The 21,615-nt window shown below is 36.3% G+C and overlaps 1 protein-coding gene across 44 annotated transcripts in view; it reads left to right on the top strand.

Moving 5' to 3' along the window:
- Positions 1-21,615, top strand: part of SLMAP (sarcolemma associated protein) — an 83,331-nt gene that overhangs the window by 49,928 nt on the left and 11,788 nt on the right. For 12 of the 44 annotated variants that reach the window (XM_062610717.1, XM_062610715.1, XM_062610719.1 and 9 more), the window contains 6 exons: positions 1,752-1,814; positions 8,053-8,109; positions 11,434-11,514; positions 11,781-11,840; positions 17,053-17,175; positions 17,930-18,004. In XM_062610717.1, coding sequence (XP_062466701.1) covers positions 1,752-1,814; positions 8,053-8,109; positions 11,434-11,514; positions 11,781-11,840; positions 17,053-17,175; positions 17,930-18,004 — 459 coding nt within the window. Of the gene's footprint in view, positions 1-1,751; positions 1,815-8,052; positions 8,110-9,483; positions 9,605-11,433; positions 11,515-11,780; positions 11,841-17,052; positions 17,176-17,929; positions 18,005-21,615 lie in introns of those variants that run through there. The other 32 variants (XM_062610726.1, XM_062610734.1, XM_062610735.1 and 29 more) reach the window with 9 other exon arrangements.

Below are 21,615 nucleotides of genomic sequence, written 5' to 3' on the forward strand. Positions count from 1 at the left end.
TCCCCCTGTCAGGGGAAAATGGTAAAATCACGTAAAATACTTTTTAGGATTCCCTTTGTGTCTCTATTTCAAAATTTCAGGTCAGGTGCTCAAGGTATGTTTGTAGGCACACTACCTAGCTGCTGCAAGAGTAAGGATTTTACATTAGTTTTTTTGCTGTGGCTGGCCATAACATTAAAAGAGCTGTACTCAGAGTAGAGGAACTAAGAACTCATGTTACAGTCTCTCTAGAGGCTTTTTATAATAAAGTGTTATTAAGATGGTGAGGGTCAGGCATTCATTTTCTCTCTTTGCACATATGGAAGTTCTGGTGCAGAAGAGAGTGACTTGCTTATACATCAGCCACTGATAAAGGTAGCGTAGAACTGAGTTATTTCAGTAAGTGGTATGTTTCTCAGTGAGTTGCACCACACCTGGCTTTCATATTTAAGTTTTGTGAGCCATATATTATGTAAAGAAAGATAGGAGAAATTTCTATACTGTCACTTAGAGGATCATATAAAAAGGCTTAAAAGAAAAAGTTTAAATATGGAAAATAAATATTATAGCCATGGTGCTGTCTTTTAAAAGCCCTGCCCCTTGGGGTAGAAAAAAAGTTTGCTTTTTAGAGTGGCTTTGAAATATAGTAAAACATTACATAATGGATCTTAACAGCTAAGCTTGTGATAGCAAAAGGGAGTGGTTGAACAGTTTTGTTAGGATGTAACACGTTTTGACAGTTTGTATACTGAAAAGCAACATTTTCAGTTTGCTAGGCTCTTGAGGTCAAGGGATTTTTTAGAAGGGAAGCATTAGCACCTTTTTATGTGAAGAGATGCTAGATTCTGTTGGAGTTGGGAGCTGAACAAGGTTATATATAGCAGGGCTTGGATAAAACTGGAAATTGAGCCCAGTTTTAGGATGTCTACTGAAGAACTGTCCTTTCAAATAATGTTATTTCTGTGCAGTGAAACTTTGTTTAAAAAACAAAGGGAGATACTCAGCAACACTGAAGATAAATGTTTTTAGTTTCAAGAGGGCATTAGGGAAGAGTAAGTATGAAGACTAAAGAGAAACTTAAGTGCCCTTTCAAAGCTAATAAAAGCTGCTGAAGAATATAGGTTAACTAATGTTTTCTTAGTTCTTCAGTGCTTGGATTTGGTACTTGTGATTATGTATGTCCAATTAGGAATTAAAAAAATAGGAGGAGGCTAGAGGCATTAGTGCTATAGAGTTGCATGTTTCAGAAGTGTAGCATCTTCTGTATGCTAAATTTGTTGTGATTTAAATATCACTTGTGTGTATTAATCTTTTTGCCAAAAATATGAAATTATCCATGGAATTTTAGTGGAAGTTATTTGTTATCACCCAGTCTGAAAAAGCAATATACCAAATGCAGAACATTTGCACTTTTAATAATTGGTTCTTACTAACTTTTGTTAAATGAAGTTTGGGTTTTTAACATAGGTTCTATTGAGATAAGGGGCTTCTTTTATGCTTAAGAACTGTGAATAGATTTTAGCATTTAAAAGTACCCCTTGAAAATGCAGTTGAAGTACTTCTGATCAGTTCAAAATAGTGATCTATTTCCTAGTATCACTCAGGCATCATTTCAGTTACATGTCTTGTCTGCTTGCATATTGACTTGGATTTCAAAAGTTCACTGTAAATAAGCAATTACAAATATTGTTAACATACCTTTCAAATTTTTTGTTGCATCAATTTGAAAAATGATAAGAAGATGTAAACTTAAGTGTTTCTTTCTTTACTAGAGCACTTTCTTTCAAAGAGTGGAGGGGTCTGCACTTTTATTCATCAGTTCATAGAATGTCAGAGTGAGTACAAGAGTGTTCATCACATTTGCTTTAAAAACAACAGAAAACCCAGAAAGGTTGGATAGAAATCACAATTTGTCACTACTATTTCAATTTTTCTGTGGTAGCAGAAATTTTCTATGCATAGAATTGTGGCGTTGGGATATTAAGCACATGCCTGTAGTAGTAGTAAGAGCTTATCTTTGCTCATGCGAAGCAATGATCACATTGTGTCTTCTTGGCAGTTAATTCATTATTGTCCTCTGATCAGTAAAGGGGTGGTAATGTTGCCACATGGTGATTAAAACTGAGTGTAATTTTTTTATCCTGTTACAAATTAAGAAGTGAAAATTGTAACGCTGTCAGTTTAAGCAAACATCACAGGCAGCAGCAGGACAGAGATAAGGTAGTGATGCCTTTTCTTCATTCCGCATGCCTACAATTTATCTGATATTGCTTTACACGGTCTTCAAATTAATTGTTACAAAGAACAAAAAGGAAAGCAAGACCTTAAATTTTATGTGGAAATCTAAGGTTCTTTTAAAAAAAACAGAAAGCTAATATGCAATGCCAGTCTTTAGAAAGATGTGTTATTCTGGAATGAGAAATGTTTTTCAAAGAAAATAACTTTTGATAATGTGTAATGAATCTGCACAGTCGTAATGTCTGTAAGTAAAGAAAAACTGAAGATGTTAATACTTTTTGTCCACTGAGAGAAAAATACCATTAGGATGAAGAGCAAAAAGTGCTATTTAACTTCAAAGGAAACTCCTTTGTAGCATAAGAATTGAGTTTTGACTTTACAGTTTACAGACTTTATGTACCTAGAGTTGAGCAGCGTGAAGTATTGATGAGCAGCAGTAAGACAGTATCTTTTTTTTGACATTATGTTTATTGGACTCTTCCCTTTTAAGTTTCAATAAGGAAGTGTAACAGACTTAGCTGACTTTACTCCTTCTGATATGGGTTGCAGTGCTGCAAACTGAATGACAGTTACTGCTAATGGTTGTCTTCTGTTAGTCTGAAGTTTAAAATAATCTTAAATTTTGCAATGATCTTGCATGAATGCTCTTTATTTGGTATCTAAAATGAACTGAAATTAAATGTTTGAGTAGAATTATTTTTTGTCTAGACTGACAATGAAGAGCACACTGAGTGATGTTCAAATACAAATTGGTTGCCTAATTTCATTGTTTGGATTTTAGCTTAACCTATTTTAGCAAAACTTGTATTGCTATCACCTCTGCAAACTAAATGTGAGCAGTCTTGTCAGTACTGAGAAGCAAAATTTACCATTGGGATCTAGTAAAAGATTCTAACACGCAATTGAAGTACTAATAAGAGATTAAAGTAAAGATCAATTTACGTATGCCTTCCCTTTCTTGAGGGAGTGAAAGCTTGAGTAAAGATGCTGTAAGGCCTCAATTGTATCAGTTTTTGAAGAATGAATGCAACTTCAAAGGGTTCAGTATTCAGCATATTTTTGCAACAGAATAACTAGTTTGCTATCTGATCAAGAACAAAAAGAGATTCCAAGTCAGCAGATCATGTTTGTATTCCTGGACTGAAAGTTTACCTTTCCCAAATTCAAATACGTTTACTCAGGCCCCACAAAACCATGAGGTTAAACTGCAAACTGCAAGGCCTATTATTTTCATGTTATATATAAGAGCTACCCTTCAGCTGTACTCCTGCTCTTTGCTCTCTGCAGCAGTGAGGGTTGGAAACTAGTGGGAAGAAAAAGTATAGTTGCAGAGATCGCCAGGAAGTGGAGTTTTAAGACATGCTGCAAATAGTTACATGTAGAACAATATCATAAAGATTGGCAGTATATGTAATTCATCACTTGATACTAAGCTTTTTTTGGCCCCAAGGTTTATGTACTGGGAGAGGAGCAGGTTTATTATTTAAAAAAATAATAATTCAATAAAACTCCCAGAAACAAGAGTCATTCATTGAAGTAGTTTTATGTAGGGTGTACTGTTTTGTAATAGAAGTAGAGGAGTTAAAGCTGTAGGATCTACAAACCACAAGAGAAATCTAAAACAGAAGGAGAATTGAGACAACTATGTGGTTTGTCTAGAAGAGAAAGTTCTAACTTGTGCTGGTGCGGTGGGGAAAGTGCATGTCTCCATGGTTCTGGAGAAGCAGCACTTAAATCGGGTAAGCACAAGCAGAGAAATGAGGAAAACCAGCTTGAATCAAGGAAGCGGGGTGTATGTAAGATAACACAAGAAGTAAATTTAGATGATTAAACAGTATTCTGTATGAATAGTTGCTACAGAGATACAAGTCAATTGAAAGTGGTTATCGGGTAAGAGCAGTTAAAAGACCTTTCGAAGTATTAGCGCTAGAATTTTTTTTTGGGGGGGAGAAACAACTATGCACAGTCTTAGCTGCAGTGCAGCGCAAATGCTAAACTTTGGTAGTGTTGTTTGTAAAATCTGGCTTCTGTAGGTTTTTAAAGATATTTTTTTATTTATTCCTATTTTTTTAAGCAGAATATGGCTAACGATACCCGGTAATCTGTCCTTGCCTACAACATCTGTAGAATGTTGTGAAAGTTTGCTCACAATGATCTGGGAAGTCTGTTACTTTCTGATCATTACATGCAGTTCACTTGTTGCTCATTTCATCACTTTTTTTAGTAACCACTGATGAAAACCACTGACATCAACAGCAAAAGTCATGGTACTTCTTTTTGATTAGTACATGAATTACTACCAAAATGGTGATGGTGCATAGACGAGAGAGAGAGCTGGTGCCCTGCTGGCTTCAGCAGGAGTCGTCTTTTATTTGCTTCCTTATTCTTCATTTTGTGATTGTTGCATTTATGATTTTAAATAAAAGTAAATTTTTTTTTTTTGCCTTTTTTTATAAGTTTTTTTTTTATTTAATTTCTTTATCTGAATTGCAATAGGTTTTGGATGGATTGAATGGCTATTATCAACTTTTTAATGAATTTATGACTTGCAGGTGGCAAGTAAAATTAAAGCTTCTTAGCATCACTTTGGTTCAGATGGTTTGAAATTTGTGTGTTGAAGGCCACGTTTCCTTTCACTGGTCTTAAAAACTGTCCTCTTTCAAAGACTGATTTGGTACAAAATCATAAATGTATTGTTACATTACACTTAGTCATAGGCAGCCTAAATCAAAAGGGAGTTCTTAAATTGAAAAGATAGGAAATGCCTAAAAACTTAAAGGAAAGCTGCCTTTGAACTGCATTCATCAGCAAAAAGAACCACAGACTGTCTTAAAGATGAGCCAAAAGCTTAACGTCAAAGCAGATTGTTTTGGTAAAAATTACTATTTGTGATATGTCAGTAACTCTTTGCTTTCTGTTAAGGAATGACTGGATAGCATGAAAGATTGAAATTGTTTGTTCCAGAAATTAAAGCTAAGATCCTCACCCCAATTTATATTTTGGTAGCTAAAAATGCACGTCTTAATTTGGGGAAAATGTAGATAGAGTAAGAAAAAAAACATGTTTATGAAGTTTTCTGAAATAGTAACATGAAAAGATGCAGAGTTCTGAAAAAGGGGAGTTTAAAAGATAGAATCATAGAATCGTTAAGGTTGGAAAGGACCTTAAGATCATCTAGTTCCAACCCCCCTGCCGTGGGCAGGGACACCTTACGCTAAATCATATCACCCAAGGCCTCGTCCAACCTGGTGTTGAACACTGCCAGGGATGGAGCATTCACAACCTCCCTGGGCAACCTGTTCCAGTGCCATAAATGTACATCTGCTTTTACTTTTTCTCTGGATTCTGCCAATTTTAGTGACTTAGGGTGCAGTGCTGAATAAGATTGTATGTAGTTCAATGACATCAGTCATCCAGGTGTCTGTTTATTACAGAAATATCCATGGGAATGGTGAAATTAACAAATTTATTAGCTTTGAAATACACTCATGGTAATATGTTAAAACACAGGGAATGGTTATTTGTTTGGTACATTAGGAGAGATGTTGGCCACCAAGTGAAAAATACTGGCTCTGCCAGCTTTGGGTCACACTGGACAAGGGGGCTTGTGTGTTACTGCTGAAGTTCTTTGCTGAAGAAATAGTGTCAAGAAGAAAACTTTTGTACAATTGTTGAAATTCATAATGGCCATTAGAAACCAGTAAAGCCACCAAAATTTGTCTGCAGATTTTTTTTACTCATACAATTGACAACCCTTAAAATGTAAAGAGATGATTTGGAAACCCATCCTTAAAATGTAAAGAGATGGTTTGGAAAACCATCTGGGTCAAGAAGCCTATAGTTTCTTTGTCTTGTACTAGAATTATTCTGATTTTAACAGTTACTGAATTATGAAAACCCCAAGATCCGTCAATTCTAATAATCAATCTTCTTCTGTGAACTGATTCTAGAAGCTCATTTTAAGCTAACAGTGTAGCATAGATGAAGTGTTACCCTTCAGATCAAGCAGTTGATAGCTACACTGAGTGTATGGTTTTTGCATTCACCTCATTTTTTCAGACATAAGGGCAGAATTCCTTAGCTGCTTTGTTGTTTCCATTCTCCCCACCCCCCTTCCAGCCTCAGCTGAGTCCTGGAATAATCACATATGAGGAGTTTTGTTTGGATATTTTTATTTTTTAAGTGGAAGAGAGCTCATGATATCACTCAGTAACTCCTCACTTGCGGCTGCAGTAACTTGATTCTCTCTGCGATGCCTTCCTCAATCTAGGCACAGTGACTTTCGCCACCTCTGATGAACTTGAGGCTGTTCTGAACTTAGATGATGAGTGATCTCCGGCAGTTGCTTGAGATCTGAAGCCAGTCCTGAAAATCCAGTTTGCTGTTCAGTGCGTTTCTGAAACAGTTATTTGTAAAAAGTTATAGGAATGCAGTACAGTATTTGTAGATGTATAAAGTAGATGAAGAAAGTAATAGCTCTTTTAGGCTGGTTTGTCTGGCTGTGGGGTAAGGAAGGGGACAGGACAAGCTTTTGGCCATTCAAACCCTTCTTCAGACTTTGGGAGGGTTTTGTCTGAAAACGTTTCTGCTGTCTGGAGCTGAAAAAGATACCTCCCTGCAATTCCTGTCCTGCCTCTGTCCTTAGATTGTAATGGTTACAGCACCATGCTATTGGAGGAGTGCAGAGACTTCTTAATCATCAGAGAAACTTGCAGCTGCAATCATTTTTTTGATTCAAAATTAGAAAAGGTTTTACTGTCATCCAGTTTCCTTAATCTGAACTCTTTGTGCTGCTCTTGCAGTCTCCTCGGCGTCTGTTACCTGTTAATAGCACGGGGAGTAGCCAGCAAACTCAGTTCCCTACCTGATGATTGAGAATCTGGCAGAGAGAGGGCACAGCGGGAGGCAGAAGCAACTTTAAACTGGGTGCTTCAGTGGGTGTTAACAGCTTTCAACATTGTCTGAATTGCAGGGTCTACTTGGTAGAAACTGATGATGTGATCTGGAAGATACGTGACCCTTGATAATTTTGCATGTTGGCATTGCTGGCTCATTCTTAAGGAATTTGAAATAATGACATCTCTGAAAAAGAAATTAACTACTGTTTTAATAGTTCTTTTAGAGTCTTTGATTAGTCTAAACCAGTTCTTCCCTTGGTCTTACTGTCTGTCTTCATGTCCTTGCTGGAGATAGGATGACGTTAGCAGTCTAGTCTCAAAATCTGTGGTTTAGGTTTTTATACACCTGGCATACATAAATAGGCTTCCCTGTCAATGTTACCTGTAAGCTCAATTTTGTCAACCTGAATGTGGAATTGTGTGCAGCTCTCTGAAAGTTTTAAGCTTAGAAGGGCTGTTCCTGTGTATCTTTCATAGGCAGTTGTGATGTGAAGGGGGCCTCAGTTGCTGTATTACTGTGGCATATTTCTAGATTTCTGCTGTGTCAGGTAGATATCTATTTCAGGCAACCAGCTCTTGGAATTCCTTTATTGATAACTTGAGAAATGTATTAATTATTTAGTGCTCCCAGTTAGAGTTAAAAAAAAAAAACCTCATAAAAATGAATTTTCCTAACTTCTCATTAGTGAACTGAAGCATTAGTAATGTAAGTTAATAAATTGCAGCAGAAATAATTATGCACTGTATGACAAAGTTCCAGTAGCCTTGTGTGCTCTGTTTCATTATTCCATGCCAGAATAAAGTTTTTGTTCAAGCCCGAGTAGGAAGTAATATTATCAGGTTTTAATTTGGTCATGGAATGTAGTCTACATAGATGCGTGCAGAGCTTTTGCTTGCTTAATTTGAGCTTGGAAGTAACACTTATTTTGTTTGGCAGACAAGATCATAGACGAAGGACATCTAACCAAAGTGGAAGAAACAAAGCTTTTGAAAGGTTAGACTTCTGGATTCTCTGACTGTTTCTTGAAGCATGTTTTTTTTGTGTCACTTCAGTGCATGTTCTGTGTTAAACTAGCAGTTGGAGTTTTGTTGAATAATCACATGAGAAAAAACAAAAATCGATAAAGGGGAGGTTTCTTCTTTACTGAACTTAGCTTCAAATACTACCTGTAGGGTAAAAGGATTTAAAGGAAGTGATTTTTGAACACTGAGTGCATGAAATGAAAGTCTCAGTTTTAACTGAGTTCTTACTTGAACATGCATTAAGAAAAATAATAATGATTTTCATAAATGCATTTAAATCTTTAGTGTCTGTATAAATGTCAAATGGGTTTTTGGTTTTATTTCGGACTAAATAGAAATAATGCTTGGTCTCACTTTAAGCGTTAAGTTAAAGTGTGTTTTCATTTGACTTTTTTCTAACTTACACCTTCATAACTTTAAAATAACCATTATCTCAAAAATGTGCCTTTTCCAAGTGAAATATATCTGTGCATCTCTTAACTCTTTTCTGTAAAAGAAACCCTAAGTGAAATACAAGGAGCTAATTAAAAAAGATTTATCTTGTCAAGGAACAGTCATCCTTATCTCGCAGTGCCAAAATCAGGAATGCTGCCGTGTGCAGATCAGTATTTCCCATGTGCCTAATATTGTAGGTTGTTTGCACTTGTAGGCTGACTCCATTTCTGTAGCATTTATTAATGTCTAGACACACTAAGTCATTTCTTTACCCTCTGTCCTTCTGCAAAGTGTTCCTGTATTGAGTAAATCCTGCCTTGTTAAAAGTTCTCATATTTTAGAGACACTTCAGTTTATCTTCTCTTGCCTTAATGTGTGATATTGCACCTTTAATTTGTTTCTATATGTAAGCTATAGACAACGTGCCATATTTGGCAGAAGAATGCATGCTATAACTGTAACGTAACACTTGCATGCCAATTATCTTGCAAGGCGGTGAGCTATTTTTAGTGTTTGTTAATATATTCTAACTCATCAAGTAAGTATGATGTCAACACGTTTTAATATACTTCGGCATTTTGGCTATATTTATTCAACCTAGTTTTATTATGGGAAATATGGACAACTGCTGTGAAATAATATAGTACAGGAAAGAGTTTTGTGCTTATGACTCTGGTTCCAGAATAGGAAGCAAGTTTATAAATCACGTCTCTTTTTGACTTCTGCTGTTTCAGATACAGACACTGATGCATCTTTGCTCTGGTGCCTGATCTTGTTCCTTGTTTCAGGGATAGGAGGATAGGAGGGAGGGAGAAGCTGGTGTAACCAAGGGTGGGTGGGAGGGGAGTACGAGAGGGAGGTGGAGGGGGGAGAGAGAATTAAATCAGCAGTTGGAACTTGCACTGTTCCTCCCATTTTGCACAGAGCAGGAAAGCTCGTTTCCATGTATGACCAGATATGGTAAAGTTAGTTGGATACACACAGTGCTCAGCTTGGCACTTCTGGATCGGCCACTAACATAAGCGACATGGGTGAGGCTTTTAGGATGTAATTTTCTTAATATTTTTAAAAGAATTTATTTCTTGGATTAGCGATTATTATGGTTGTAATGGCAGTCTTGTGAGCTTGATTCTTTGGTGTATGTATAATGTTTTGTATTGTAGCATCTTCAGATATTAGTTAAAACCCTTATTCCTTAAAATAGGGAAGTGCTTTCTTTGTTTTAGCAAAGAGCCACCCTAAACATCAGGTTTTTAACTAGTCCTGTTGTTATGAGCTTTGAAGGCTGCTGAAGTCATAAGAGAGATGTTTGGAATAGCTGCCAGGTCTGAACCTCTATTATGCATTAAATGTATGGATGCTTTCCCCTACTTCTCCAGCGATCTCGGTTACATTAGGGTAGAAAGAGTTTGGCTCTCAGTGAGGTGCTTGGTTTGTATTTGCCACCATCTGCTTCATGTACAAGTGGATGTTACTCTGGCACAGAGAAATAGAAAAAATTTCCTGTTAGGTGAAAGATTTATCTTCTTACTAACCTCTGTGATTTGTCGTCTTGCTCATTTCCCTGTGCAGGTGCACAGGTCATCTTCAGTTTCCACTTTTCTCATTTTGGGGATGTTCAGTTTGTTCTCTTGTTACTTGAAAAAATAATTCACACAAGCTTTCTCATTACTCCTGTTTTTACATCTTTCCATGTACTAATTCTGCTGGTATAACACACTTGATTTATTTATTGCTGTGTATCTTTCTTCCTGTGTCCTAGTACTTTTTTGTTGCATCTACAGTGTCTATCTGCATGTGAAGAAATTATTCGTGTTCATTGTGCTTTTCTGAATGTATGGTAAAAGTCTGTAAACTGGGAAAGTTGTAATGATGCCTTTTTATGTCTATATCTATGTATCTCTGCCTGGAATTTGAGACTCTCTTAATCCTTGGGTGGGCAGTGATGCTGTCAAACTAAGGCTCTGAGGTGTCAGCGAAGAAAGACTTCATTCTGTGTAACCTCAGCTGCATGTTGGTGACATGGTTCCTTGCTGACAGACTTACTGGGTTTGCCCACACGAGCGATGGTGTGCCTTCTCTGAGTCAGGGATAATTTTGTATGGGAAAGGATGCACTGGTATAATTAAATACCCTCTCCTTTTGAAAATGTCTGGTCTCAGTTAAAAATCTAGAACTGGTTAAGTGAACACAAACCAAAACCAACTGTGTGACTTCACTAAACTGCATGTAATAATGTGGTGAATTGTGTATTAACAACTATTTCATGGAGGTAGTTTTTGGTGGAAAGGACAAAGAATGCCTTCTCTTAATAAAATTTAAACTGAAAATTCTGTCTAGAAATTAGTGTATTTAGACTTCTGTGATTCCCTACTGGTTCATGCTACAATTTCTTTTAACAGTATGGTATATACAAGAGTTTTTGCTATTATTTTATTTATCAAAAATACTGAAGCACAGCTTTGTTCTTAACACCAGTTTCTTTCTGACCTCTTACAGTATCTGCATTGTTCTAGGAGTTTTTTTCTTATTTGTTCCCTGAGTGAATCAGCTTTTGCACAGAGTTCCAGCTGGCAAGAATACAGCCTTCACAAAATTTTCAAGCTGTGCATGAGGCAGTTGCATCCCCTATTAGATGCTAGGCTAGATTAATGACTTCAGTGATGCTGAATCCATTTTAGCCCAGACTTACAAAGAAATAAGCAACCACCAGGTTTTTAAGTGTTTCTTCAACAAAGTTGGTTTTTTTTTGTCATTTAGCAGTGCTTAGATAGATATAGAGAAGAAATTACAATAATTACAATTAAGAGACTGAACAAAGGTTTTACTGATTGCAGTTGATTTTTCTTGTCTCTTGCAGAGAATCAAGCAAGAGTAAAAGAATCTGATTTGTCAGACACTCTTAGTCCAAGCAAGGAAAAAAGCAGTGACGACACTACAGGTAAGTATTTAACTGAGGTTCTTGTAACGTCTAACTTGTTTTAAGGAAATAACTTATTCACAAGCATTTTCTAAAAGAGCAGAGAAGGTATATTATGCAGAGCCAGATACAAGCTTAGAGCAGCATTATCTATTTTGCAAGTTCCTAATCAACTGTTGTAAAGTGAGAAGAATGTAGAAGCTTCTCTTTGCTTGAAGAATGCGTATATGAAAACCATCTGCAGTCTACCTGCTCTCTGAAAGGTGTGGGGTTTGGTTTATTTTTAGATGCCCAAATGGATGACCAAGATCTAAATGAACCTATTGCCAAAGTAGCTCTTCTGAAAGGTAAACAAATCTGTATTTGTAACTCTAGATGCAGAATCTATGTGTGTATATATAGATATATATTTGTCTACCTGGCTTTTATCAAATATGTATTGAAGTAGAGTGCTGAGATTCAAATGTTTTAATCATCGCAGTATGGAAGAGTTGCATTTAATATCAATAATGATTCCTTTGGGTGATGTGATATAAAAGCATACTTCTGAATGTTAGTATAGAAATAACTTACACATAAATCTGGTTTCTGCACTCAGCAGCACTGTTTTAGGAACATACATGGATAACTTCAGGTAGAGATGAGAAATAGTTTCAGCATACACTTATGTTAAGGCACCTAGCTGTGTGGAGGAGTGATTCTCCCATCACTGACATGTTTTAAGCATTACCAAATTTTATAACATTTATGTTTTCTTCCATCACTGTCACAAATGTTTCTGTTGTTTTGCACCTGATGGGTTACAAAGAAAATCTAAAATCTTTTTCTGGTTAAGACAATCAAGATTTGAATTTCCTGTTGTAACTGTATTTAGAATGATGATTGAACCTTAGCTTTGAGCTTCATAGCTACAAAATTAAATCTATTACTGCTCTTTGCACTGAAGGCATATACTGCGAACTGGATGAGCAACCTAATATTTACATATGGATTAGCTGAAAAAAATTGTGAGATATTAATTAGTTGTTGCGTTTAGCATACTGAAAATTAGTTTTATGCTTTTTGTGCAATTAGACATCTGAAAAGATCTGTAAAACGATTCTTACATTTGGATCACAAGTAAGAAGAATTTCACAGTTCTTCATGGTTCAGAAAGACATTAAACCACAATGAAACTTGAGACCTGTAAAAGATTGGCTTTTCAGTAATTGTTTAAATTTTGTCTAGTTTTACAACAGAAAGACTTCCAAAAATTGCATCTATTATATATGTTTCTAAACAGCAAACTAAAAATGAGTTTGCTGTTTTCCAGTGGATATCAGTTCAGTAGTTTAGTAAAGCAGGTTAAAAAAGGAGTGTTTGAGATACTGAGCATGTTCCATTTGGGTTTTGCTCCCATCTGCAATTAATAAGAAGTATATTCAGTGACTTCCGATGCTAGAAGGTAAAATCTGGTAATATTATTTGTAGTGATTATGAAAAATGTCAGTTGAAAAGCATGTAAGTATCAAAATAGGATACACATTAAGGAGTTTGTTTCCTGTGAGCACTGTTACGTGCACTGAATTGACAGCCAGAACATCCCTTTGTACATGAACAATACCACAGAGAAACTGAATTCAGCTCGTGTCAAAATTCATTTCTGATTTTTATAGTTTTAATACAGGCTCCTAATTTGCTGGATTTCTGTTAACTTCTGCCGTTAGCCCAAGGACCCCTCAGGCTGAAACCCACTAATTCCTGAATTCTCCTTATATGCAAGTGAAGTCTTCTTAACTTAGGTCAGAAGGGTTTGTTTAACAGCCCAACACCAAGATAAGGCTGCTGTGAGCATGCTGCTTCCTGTGTTAGAACAGTTTCATGTCATGGCAAGGAGCAGGCACAATTATACTTTTTCTGTTCAGGGTATATTAAGATGACAGGGAGGGTTAACTGAACTTAGAAGGACTAAAATCATGGAAGCAGTCTTTTGCTAATGTGGATATTTTCATTGCTTCATCTGTCTTTATTTACTCAGTTAAAGATTTAAACCATAACCATTACTGAACTTTTAAGTGAATTAGTAGAAAAATACCTATTTACAGAGACCACTCTGCTATTGAACTGCATATTGCAATTAACTAAAATAATTAGAATAACTCTTTTTCTCTTGAGGCTATTTGTGGGCATCCCTATTTTGTTCTCAAGAAACCATGAAAACATATCTGTATAATGAATCATTTGCCCTCGTAATTTTTATGAAGGGGCCTATAAACCTGTAGTTCTGTTTGAGGTTTTGTCAGAAGGCTACTTCACATGCCTGACTTTGCCCTAAAAAGGATTGTGTTTGCCGAAGAGAGACTTTCAAGTGGATAACAAATCAACTGCAGTCTAATAATTAAGGAAGAGTGAGAACATTTCTGATCTGGCAGGCGTCTGGAATGCGGAAATGGCTGCTTCAAAAGGCAGCATTCCTTTTTGTTTTGCAAATTCCAACAGTTAAACAAATAAAAGGAATAAGAAAACTATGAGAGTTTCAATTGCTGTAGTTTGCTCCAAGTATATCAATAAACTTTGAGTGCATTCAAACTTTCTACAAGTCACAATCTGGCAAAGAGAAGGGGAAAAGCTGCCACAGATTAGTACATCTGCCTTTCTGTTTTTTTTCCTTCCCATGAGATAAATGACTATTAGCCATTAAGAACAGTTCCCTGGATACTTCTATTTAGACAGGCTGTGACTGCTTATTATTGCAAAGTTACAAACAGGTAAATGTTAAACAGATGGAAAGCAGTAAATGTCATTGGAAGGTTCATCATCTTGTTTTTATCAACTGCCTTATATTTTCATAGTAACTACAAGACTGATTCATGGAATGTAATAAGTGTTTTCAGTTGAGGGTTTGCTGAGTAATGGTAGTTTACATGAGAAACTTTGGAAATCAGCAATGGGCTACTGATTCAGAATGTTAGGGAACCATTATTTTATGTTGCAGTAGCCAGGTACTTTATTTGAAATATGTGATGCAGTTTAGTTTATGTGCATCGGACAACACTGAAGAAAACTCAGGGTTTTAATTGTTTAGCTGAATTCACCTGAGTCAGTTTTTTACCCTGTTGTAATTAATGGTAGAATTCCTTAGACTTTTCTGAGAACAGTTAGTCTAGTGCTGAGTACTTCTGGAAATTGTTCAAGTACTGTTTCTTTTTAATTGCAGCTTTTACATTGGTTCTCCAACAAGGTTTTTGTGATGTGAATTTGCTTGTAGACAGAGCTAATTCTAAGCCTGGTGATATTTAGTAGTTTTATTATTTATAAATAGAGCTATCCTACTCATTAAGGAATTTTTCTCAAAACTAGAGTTAGCGCAAAAATGATGTTTGCTTTCAATTAAAAGACATTAAATTTTCAGTTTGGGTAAGACTGAAAGGCTGATACTTTCTCATTCTCATATTTCTTGGCTTTGGATTTAAAACCGTGTCAGGCATGTGGAAATTCCCCTATTACATTTGAGTAGAAAAGAATTTTTACCTTGATTGTGCCTTTGCTAAACTGATCATTTTGTCCCGTAAGTTGGTTTCCTCATGTCCTCTGAAGCAGTATTATCTTTTATGATGGTTGCTTTCATCGAGTGGAAAAGACTGTCTACCAGAAAGTTCATTTAGGGTGTCCATTGTTGGATTTGGGACACTGCTTCTTTATAAGACATGATTTGAGCATAATTTGTCAACTTCCTCATCCATTTCTTCTGAACAGTCTCATTAAGGAGGGTTGAAAGTCTGATTGTCCAAAGTCTTTATCCATGAGAAACTAAGAACAAAACACGTTCAGAAAAGAGAACTTTGGATTTGGAACTCTAATAAACCTTAAAAGAAAGTACATGAATGAAATATGTAGTTCTCATTGTTCTTTCTGCTCTCATAATTTTGTTCTGAAAACATCTAAAAGTGCCTGTGTGCCCTCACCCCTGCTCAATCCCACCAATTCATTAGTGTGAGAACAGGAAAAACAAAACCTCTTTTCTTACCAGGGTCCAGTACGAATAATGTAGCATGATTGGATAAACATTTTAATGAATAAAACAGCAAAAAGAAAAGTTATAGTTACTTTAATGGTGGCGCATATAGTCAATATGGATGTCAAAAACATGTTGATGACCCAAACTATAGCTTGTATTTAATTAATTTTTCTTATTAGTGAAAGGTGCAGACAACTGATATAGTTTAGCTTTTGGGGGGTTATTCTGAGCAGTGTGCCTCTATCTCAAATCCGTGGGTCTATAGTGGTAGATGTTTATTAACCAGTAGCTGTGTAACACATCTACCTTTTTGTTCTCCCTCTGCCTATGGCTATTGAGAAAGTTTGGGAACCATTATTTTATGTTACGTCCAGCACAGCTGGACTTTTGTCCCTGATTTTCCCCCTTTACCCTTCCCACCTAATAGGCTTTATACAAAGCTTTTGCTCTCTGCCTCTGTAGTTTATTAGTGCTGTCTGTGCCTACTGGAAGATCTGTTTCCGCACAGACACTGCTTAAGGAAAATTTAGTGAATGAGAATTTCCTGGCTCCAGTTCCTGACATTGCAGATGCCTGCAGGGTAGAGCATTGTCTTCCTCTTTGTTATTGTAGCTAGTTTCTCGTGTGTGCCTGTTAGAGGACACTTCTTTTTAGTTACAAATACTTATTTTTCCTCTCTTCAATGCCCACAAGTCTTCAGCATTTAAAGTATTTGTCTGCAACTGCGAGTCATAAGCCCAAGGGGTATTTAATATGTATTTTAGCTAATACAGAACTAGTCAGGAAGAGCAAATGTTTTTGAGTTTAAATAACATGCATAGATATCTGATGTTAAAAATATACCTAATATTTTAAGATGTAGTGAAAACAATTTTAAGGGCAGAATTTAGTTTAGTATTCACTAGGCTGAATGAAATAGGGTGAGCTTTTCTTCATTTACTTAATTTTGTTTTAGAAAATTTCCCTAAATTTCTCTTTTCGTTGTGCTTACAGTTCACAGAGGGAGAGGGGGAAGCTGAGCAGGATTGAAAGGGGTGGGCAGGAGCAAACCAGTAGCGCTAACCAGCCCTAGCACAAGGCTGGGTCTGAGTGTTCCAGTACACTGCCTTCCAGGGCTGGTACATGCTGCTAGGAGCAGGAGGATGGAGGGTGGGCTGGGGAGGCAGTATCATTGCTGATGAGTGTGTGCTGGGAGAAGTTAGAGTGGCTTCCTTTTATAAGTTATAAACACAGTCAAGTCTTGTCTTATGCTTGATGTTCCTTCATTTTTGTCGGTACAGGAATCCTTGTTAATCTGTACAGTGTTTTTAAAAATGCTCTTGTTTGGGGTTTTTGTTTGTTTTATGCTGCATGTTATATACGATAAATGTTTCAAAGTTTGCATATGTTTTCCTCCTTGTAAAAGTATATTAATATTTTTGCTAATATTTACCTAATCCAGTTTTGTGCTTACTTTAACTAACTTTGTTTGATTTTGAGTAGAATGTCGGCAGTCACCACATGACCATGCAAATTAAACTGTTGTGCAAATTTATGCTTTAAAGAAAATGTTCTTTTATCAGATGAATTGCAGGGTGCACAGTCAGAGACTGAGGCTAAGCAAGAAATTCAGCAACTGCACAAGGAGCTGATTGAAGCCCAAGAGCTAGCTAGGACAAGTAAACAAAAATGCTTTGAACTTCAAGGTGAGACCCAGATCAACTTGGTTGTGTAGGGTATCCATTGAAATTGTATTTATCAGGTAGTCTTAAAAGGAGTCCAGTTTTGCTAACTGTAAAAAAGTTGTTTCTTAGCGTTCATATCTCCTGCACAGAATGTCAGAAACTTCAGCTTTTTTTCCTAAACTCTATATACAGGCTGAGCTCTGACTTTTTGGTTCAAGATAAACCAACATATGCATACTTGAGCTCTGTATATTTCATCCTTATTAAATATATTAATCTACGGATACTGATAAATCTGTGTTTCAGTCAGGTAATGCACATAATTGAACGTATTCAGTGGTAGTTCTTGGTTTAGCTCATCCTGTCAGATATGTAACTGTATCCTTATCCTCAGCAAATCTGTGGGTTGTTTTTGACAGGAAATAGTATAGTCCAGTTTAATTGCATATTGTTCAGTGTTCCTTATGGGTTGTATTTACAGGTTTTTTTTCCTTTTCCCACACCAGTTTGCATTTGGCACACGTGGAGTTTTTGGATCAGGCAACAGATTATATTAATTTCAAATTAATTATAATACTACCACAATAATGGAATGATGTCTTAATATTAACTTTTTATTAAACTACTTACCACAGTTACTAGCTTTGATAACTTACTGAAATAATATGGTTGGTTTAATCTTTGCAGTTAAGGGGAAGTTGTGACTAAAATTAATTACACAGCTGAAATACTTCTTACTAAAACTTTTGGGCACGTTTTTCACTTTCATTTACAGCGCTATTGGAAGAAGAGAGAAAAGCCTATCGAGTGCAAGTTGAAGAATCTAACAAGCAAATAAATGTTCTGCAAGGTAGGAATGTGTTTGTTTCACCTTAGTCCTTAGGGAAAATGTATAGCTTTGTCTGTTTCCATGGCATCATAAGCACTAATAAAGGAAAATATTAATTGAGTGTATGTTTTATATCTGATTTCTTTCATCGTATCTTTGAATTTTATCATGCAGTGTTGCCTGTCAATTCCTGTGGTTCTAATCATAACTTAGAAAAGGCAAAATGTAATCTGTAACATATAATTCTTCTCCTTCCTCTCTCTTCAGTCTTTCTCAGCTTTGAATGATCCAGGGATTCTTACTGTGACTATTTTATCTTCAGAGCACTCAGAATGTTTAGTATTTTTTGTGCTTCACTTCATTGGTAGGATTCTCTTAAAGACATTTTTAATCCAGGTCTACATCCATCCTCAGAACAAGCAGTAAAATTTCTGTGGGACACTGTCAGTGCTTTTAGAAAACCCAGTATGACCAATCATGCTTCTTTCAGCCTGTGCATGTGAGTGATGAGCACATTTGTTAAGAGGCTGTCTAGCCTTAAAATCAGCATGGGCTTTGCTATGACTTCTTCAGAGCAAGCGTTACTTTGCCCATCTACTCAGTCATTGATTGTTATGAGACTTGGAGGTTCATACCTCAAGATCTTTGTCAGCGTATCATTTGGTTTGGACCCAAAAGTGGTTGAAATCAAAATATCTTTAGCAAATTATTTTACAGGGTGGGCAGTAATTTGGTCTGGAATGTGGTACTTGTCGTACACCAGTTACACTGAGAAGCTTATGTAATAGCAGTGTTTTAGATGAAAGTAAGCAAACAGTATTTACAGTCTGCCATTGCTCCTGTAAGAAAAGGAAGCTTGAATGATACTCATCTTCAAAACAAGAGAAGCAATTTAAATTTGAATCTTACTCTGCTAATACTGAAAACTCTCCAAGTTAAAAATGCTGTAGCAAAACTTAGAAATTAGAATTGGATAGTTATTTCTATGCAGGAAAAAATCTTTTTTCTCACTAAAAAAAAAAAGACAATCAGAGTAGAAGATTGGCAGCACCAAACTTAACTGCAAGATGCTTCTTGTCAGTTCAGTACTGTTCTATTTCCTGAACCCTTCTAAAGTGAAGTCTTGCTAATGTTTCCTCTGCTTCTCTCTATTGTAATTCAGTGTTCTGATGTTCATTGTTCTGGGAAGCTTGCTGCTTCCCAGATTCTCAGGGTGTGACACATTTCACAGCTTTTCCCAGGTTGTCAGGATGTCAGGATTCTCCCTTGGCAGCCCCTGCAGACTGTAGTGGGGGAAAAAAACCCTGGCAGCTTCTTGCAGTAACATTTTGTAAAGTATTTTCATGGACTCAGTAAAGCCAGTGCTGCATGGCTTTCAGTCTTTGTCATAGGGAAGGTGCCACAGAAACAACTGAGATCCTGTCTCTGCATGTGAAGTTCTTTAGATGAACAGATAAGTAAAGAAAGGAAATTCAAGTAACTTGTCATTCCTTTTTTTAAAAAAGAAGGCAGTGAAGCATTCAGTTGAGCTGAGGTAATGGCTTACATAAATAAGAGATGTAATAGAAGTTTTCTTACAAATTATATCCAGTGCTTCAGAAACCATTCCAGTGTTTTTGGTACTAATTTTCCTGTGTAAGTTATTTCTACAATTCCACCAAACTTTAGAATTGCTTGTATTTGTTTGGCTTTTCAGTCATACCATGCTTGTTTTAATGCCTGAACATTTAAAGGGAGAGTTGTCCATCAACAATGCAGACGGAAGGGAGGGGGAAATACTATTTGAAATACTGCATTGCTGAGAGGGAGGAATTTAGCTTGTCTTGATAAAGAAAAGAATAATCAGGAAGATGTGGTTTGAAAAAATCCGTTGCTCATTAATGAGCACCTGCTGTGTTAGCAAGTCATAATTCTTGGTGGTTTAGAAACATAGTTTCCTAGCATGTTGGTGTGGTAGGTTGAAGGCTTCTAATGTAAGGATACATGGAAAGGCAGTTATTAATATGTACTATGTTGTATTACTGTCAGGTTGTTCTCATCTACTACTTTGTTTGCTGTTCTGTTACTATAAGCCTTTAGAAACTATTTCCAAACAAATGAAGTGGTAGTAAACATCATTAGAAGATCTTTCAGGTTCCTTCCACCCCAAACCATTCTGTGATGTTGTATTTAGAAATCAACCGTGCTGCAGATGTCTTTGTTAGAGAACAGACTATTTAACCTTTAACAGAATTGCTGTGAAATCTAACTTAACTGTTGTCTATAATAGCTCTTAAGTATTACAATACATAGTAACTGTATTTTTTCCCATACTGTCTTTTTCCTTAAGAGAGTGGAACTGGGTAGTTCATAGGCTGTTTATCTAATAAGCTAAATGTCTTCCTGAAACCTGTTTAGAGGAGGGGAGGGGGAAGTTGTATTTTTCTTCTTCACTACCTCAGCTAACAGCAGAGTTTCTAGATTGTACCCGTATGTGAATTCTGCCTGCATTACCGTAAATGTAGCTACTGAGCTATAATTGTGATGAAAGTGCAAGTCTCTCTTGAGCAGCTTTTATGCTGTATCAGTTTACAACAAGAGTTGCTGACATTCTCTGTGTCGTCTTCTGTAATGGATTGAGAGAACAAAAATAAATACGAGTAATCCGTGAAGGTTACTCATGGTTATCTTCCCCACGCTTTCCACTGTCCTCATTTTGCCCTTTGCTTCTGAAACATTGAACTTTAAATGTGGAATTCTGACCCACTGCAGTATCTTAAATTAGGTTTTTGAGTGATGTTAAGAACTTTGCACTTTTCTTCTCACAGCAATTCTTCATTAACTTAGTAATTGCTTTTTCCTGTGTTAAAAATCAGTTAAATGGAATTGAACTCTGATATGTGTTCTTTAAAGAGCAAACCAAAGCCACTGAGCAAGTAAGCACTTTGCTTCCATCAGGCAGGGTTTTAACAGTAATGTTCTTTCTTTCATCCTCCCTTTCTTCTGCATTGTACTCTTTTTTTTTTTTTCCAACTGTTTGCATGCATATTTATGAAAAATAGTTGCTCTCAGAGATGTGTTTAGTAATGAAGCAGGTTTGAATGGGACTCATAAGCTTTGCTTCATGCAGAAATTTAAAGCAACCTCATGTGTACATGACTGCTGCATATTTACAGGAAGCCATAAATGCTGAAGGACTTCTTCGTTCAGTATGTTTGGTGCATCTGTCTCTTTCAATTAAAAATTCCTCTTGTCCTTTGAAATATGCTTTTTGCAAGGAATTATTTTTATTTCCTTCATTGCGTCTTGAGACTGGAGTAGAAATTAGACTCTGTACCTCAAAATATTTATGGACATCACAGGCTGATTGCTGAGCAGGCAAACATTTCCAGTGTAGCTTTGCAGGCGTTTGGCTTGACGCACAAACTGCCTTGCTTTTCTTCTTGTCCTTGAACCATGCAGTGTCCTTGTTCTATAATACTTGTTTTGCTTACAGTGAAGTTGGATCTGAATCTTGGCTTCATATTTTAGAAAGCTGCTGTAGTATCACACACATAGCACAACCGTGCCTGAGAAAGCCTTGTCCAACTGTAATTCTTGTTTCTTTTGACTCCTAATGCATGACTCCACTTACATATCTCTTTTAAGGGTAT

Source organism: Pezoporus occidentalis, unplaced genomic scaffold (genome assembly GCF_034315485.1).
Source record: "Pezoporus occidentalis ecotype Australia unplaced genomic scaffold, CSIRO_AGI_Poc_V1 ctg149, whole genome shotgun sequence".
Classification (NCBI taxonomy): Eukaryota; Metazoa; Chordata; class Aves; order Psittaciformes; family Psittacidae; genus Pezoporus; species Pezoporus occidentalis.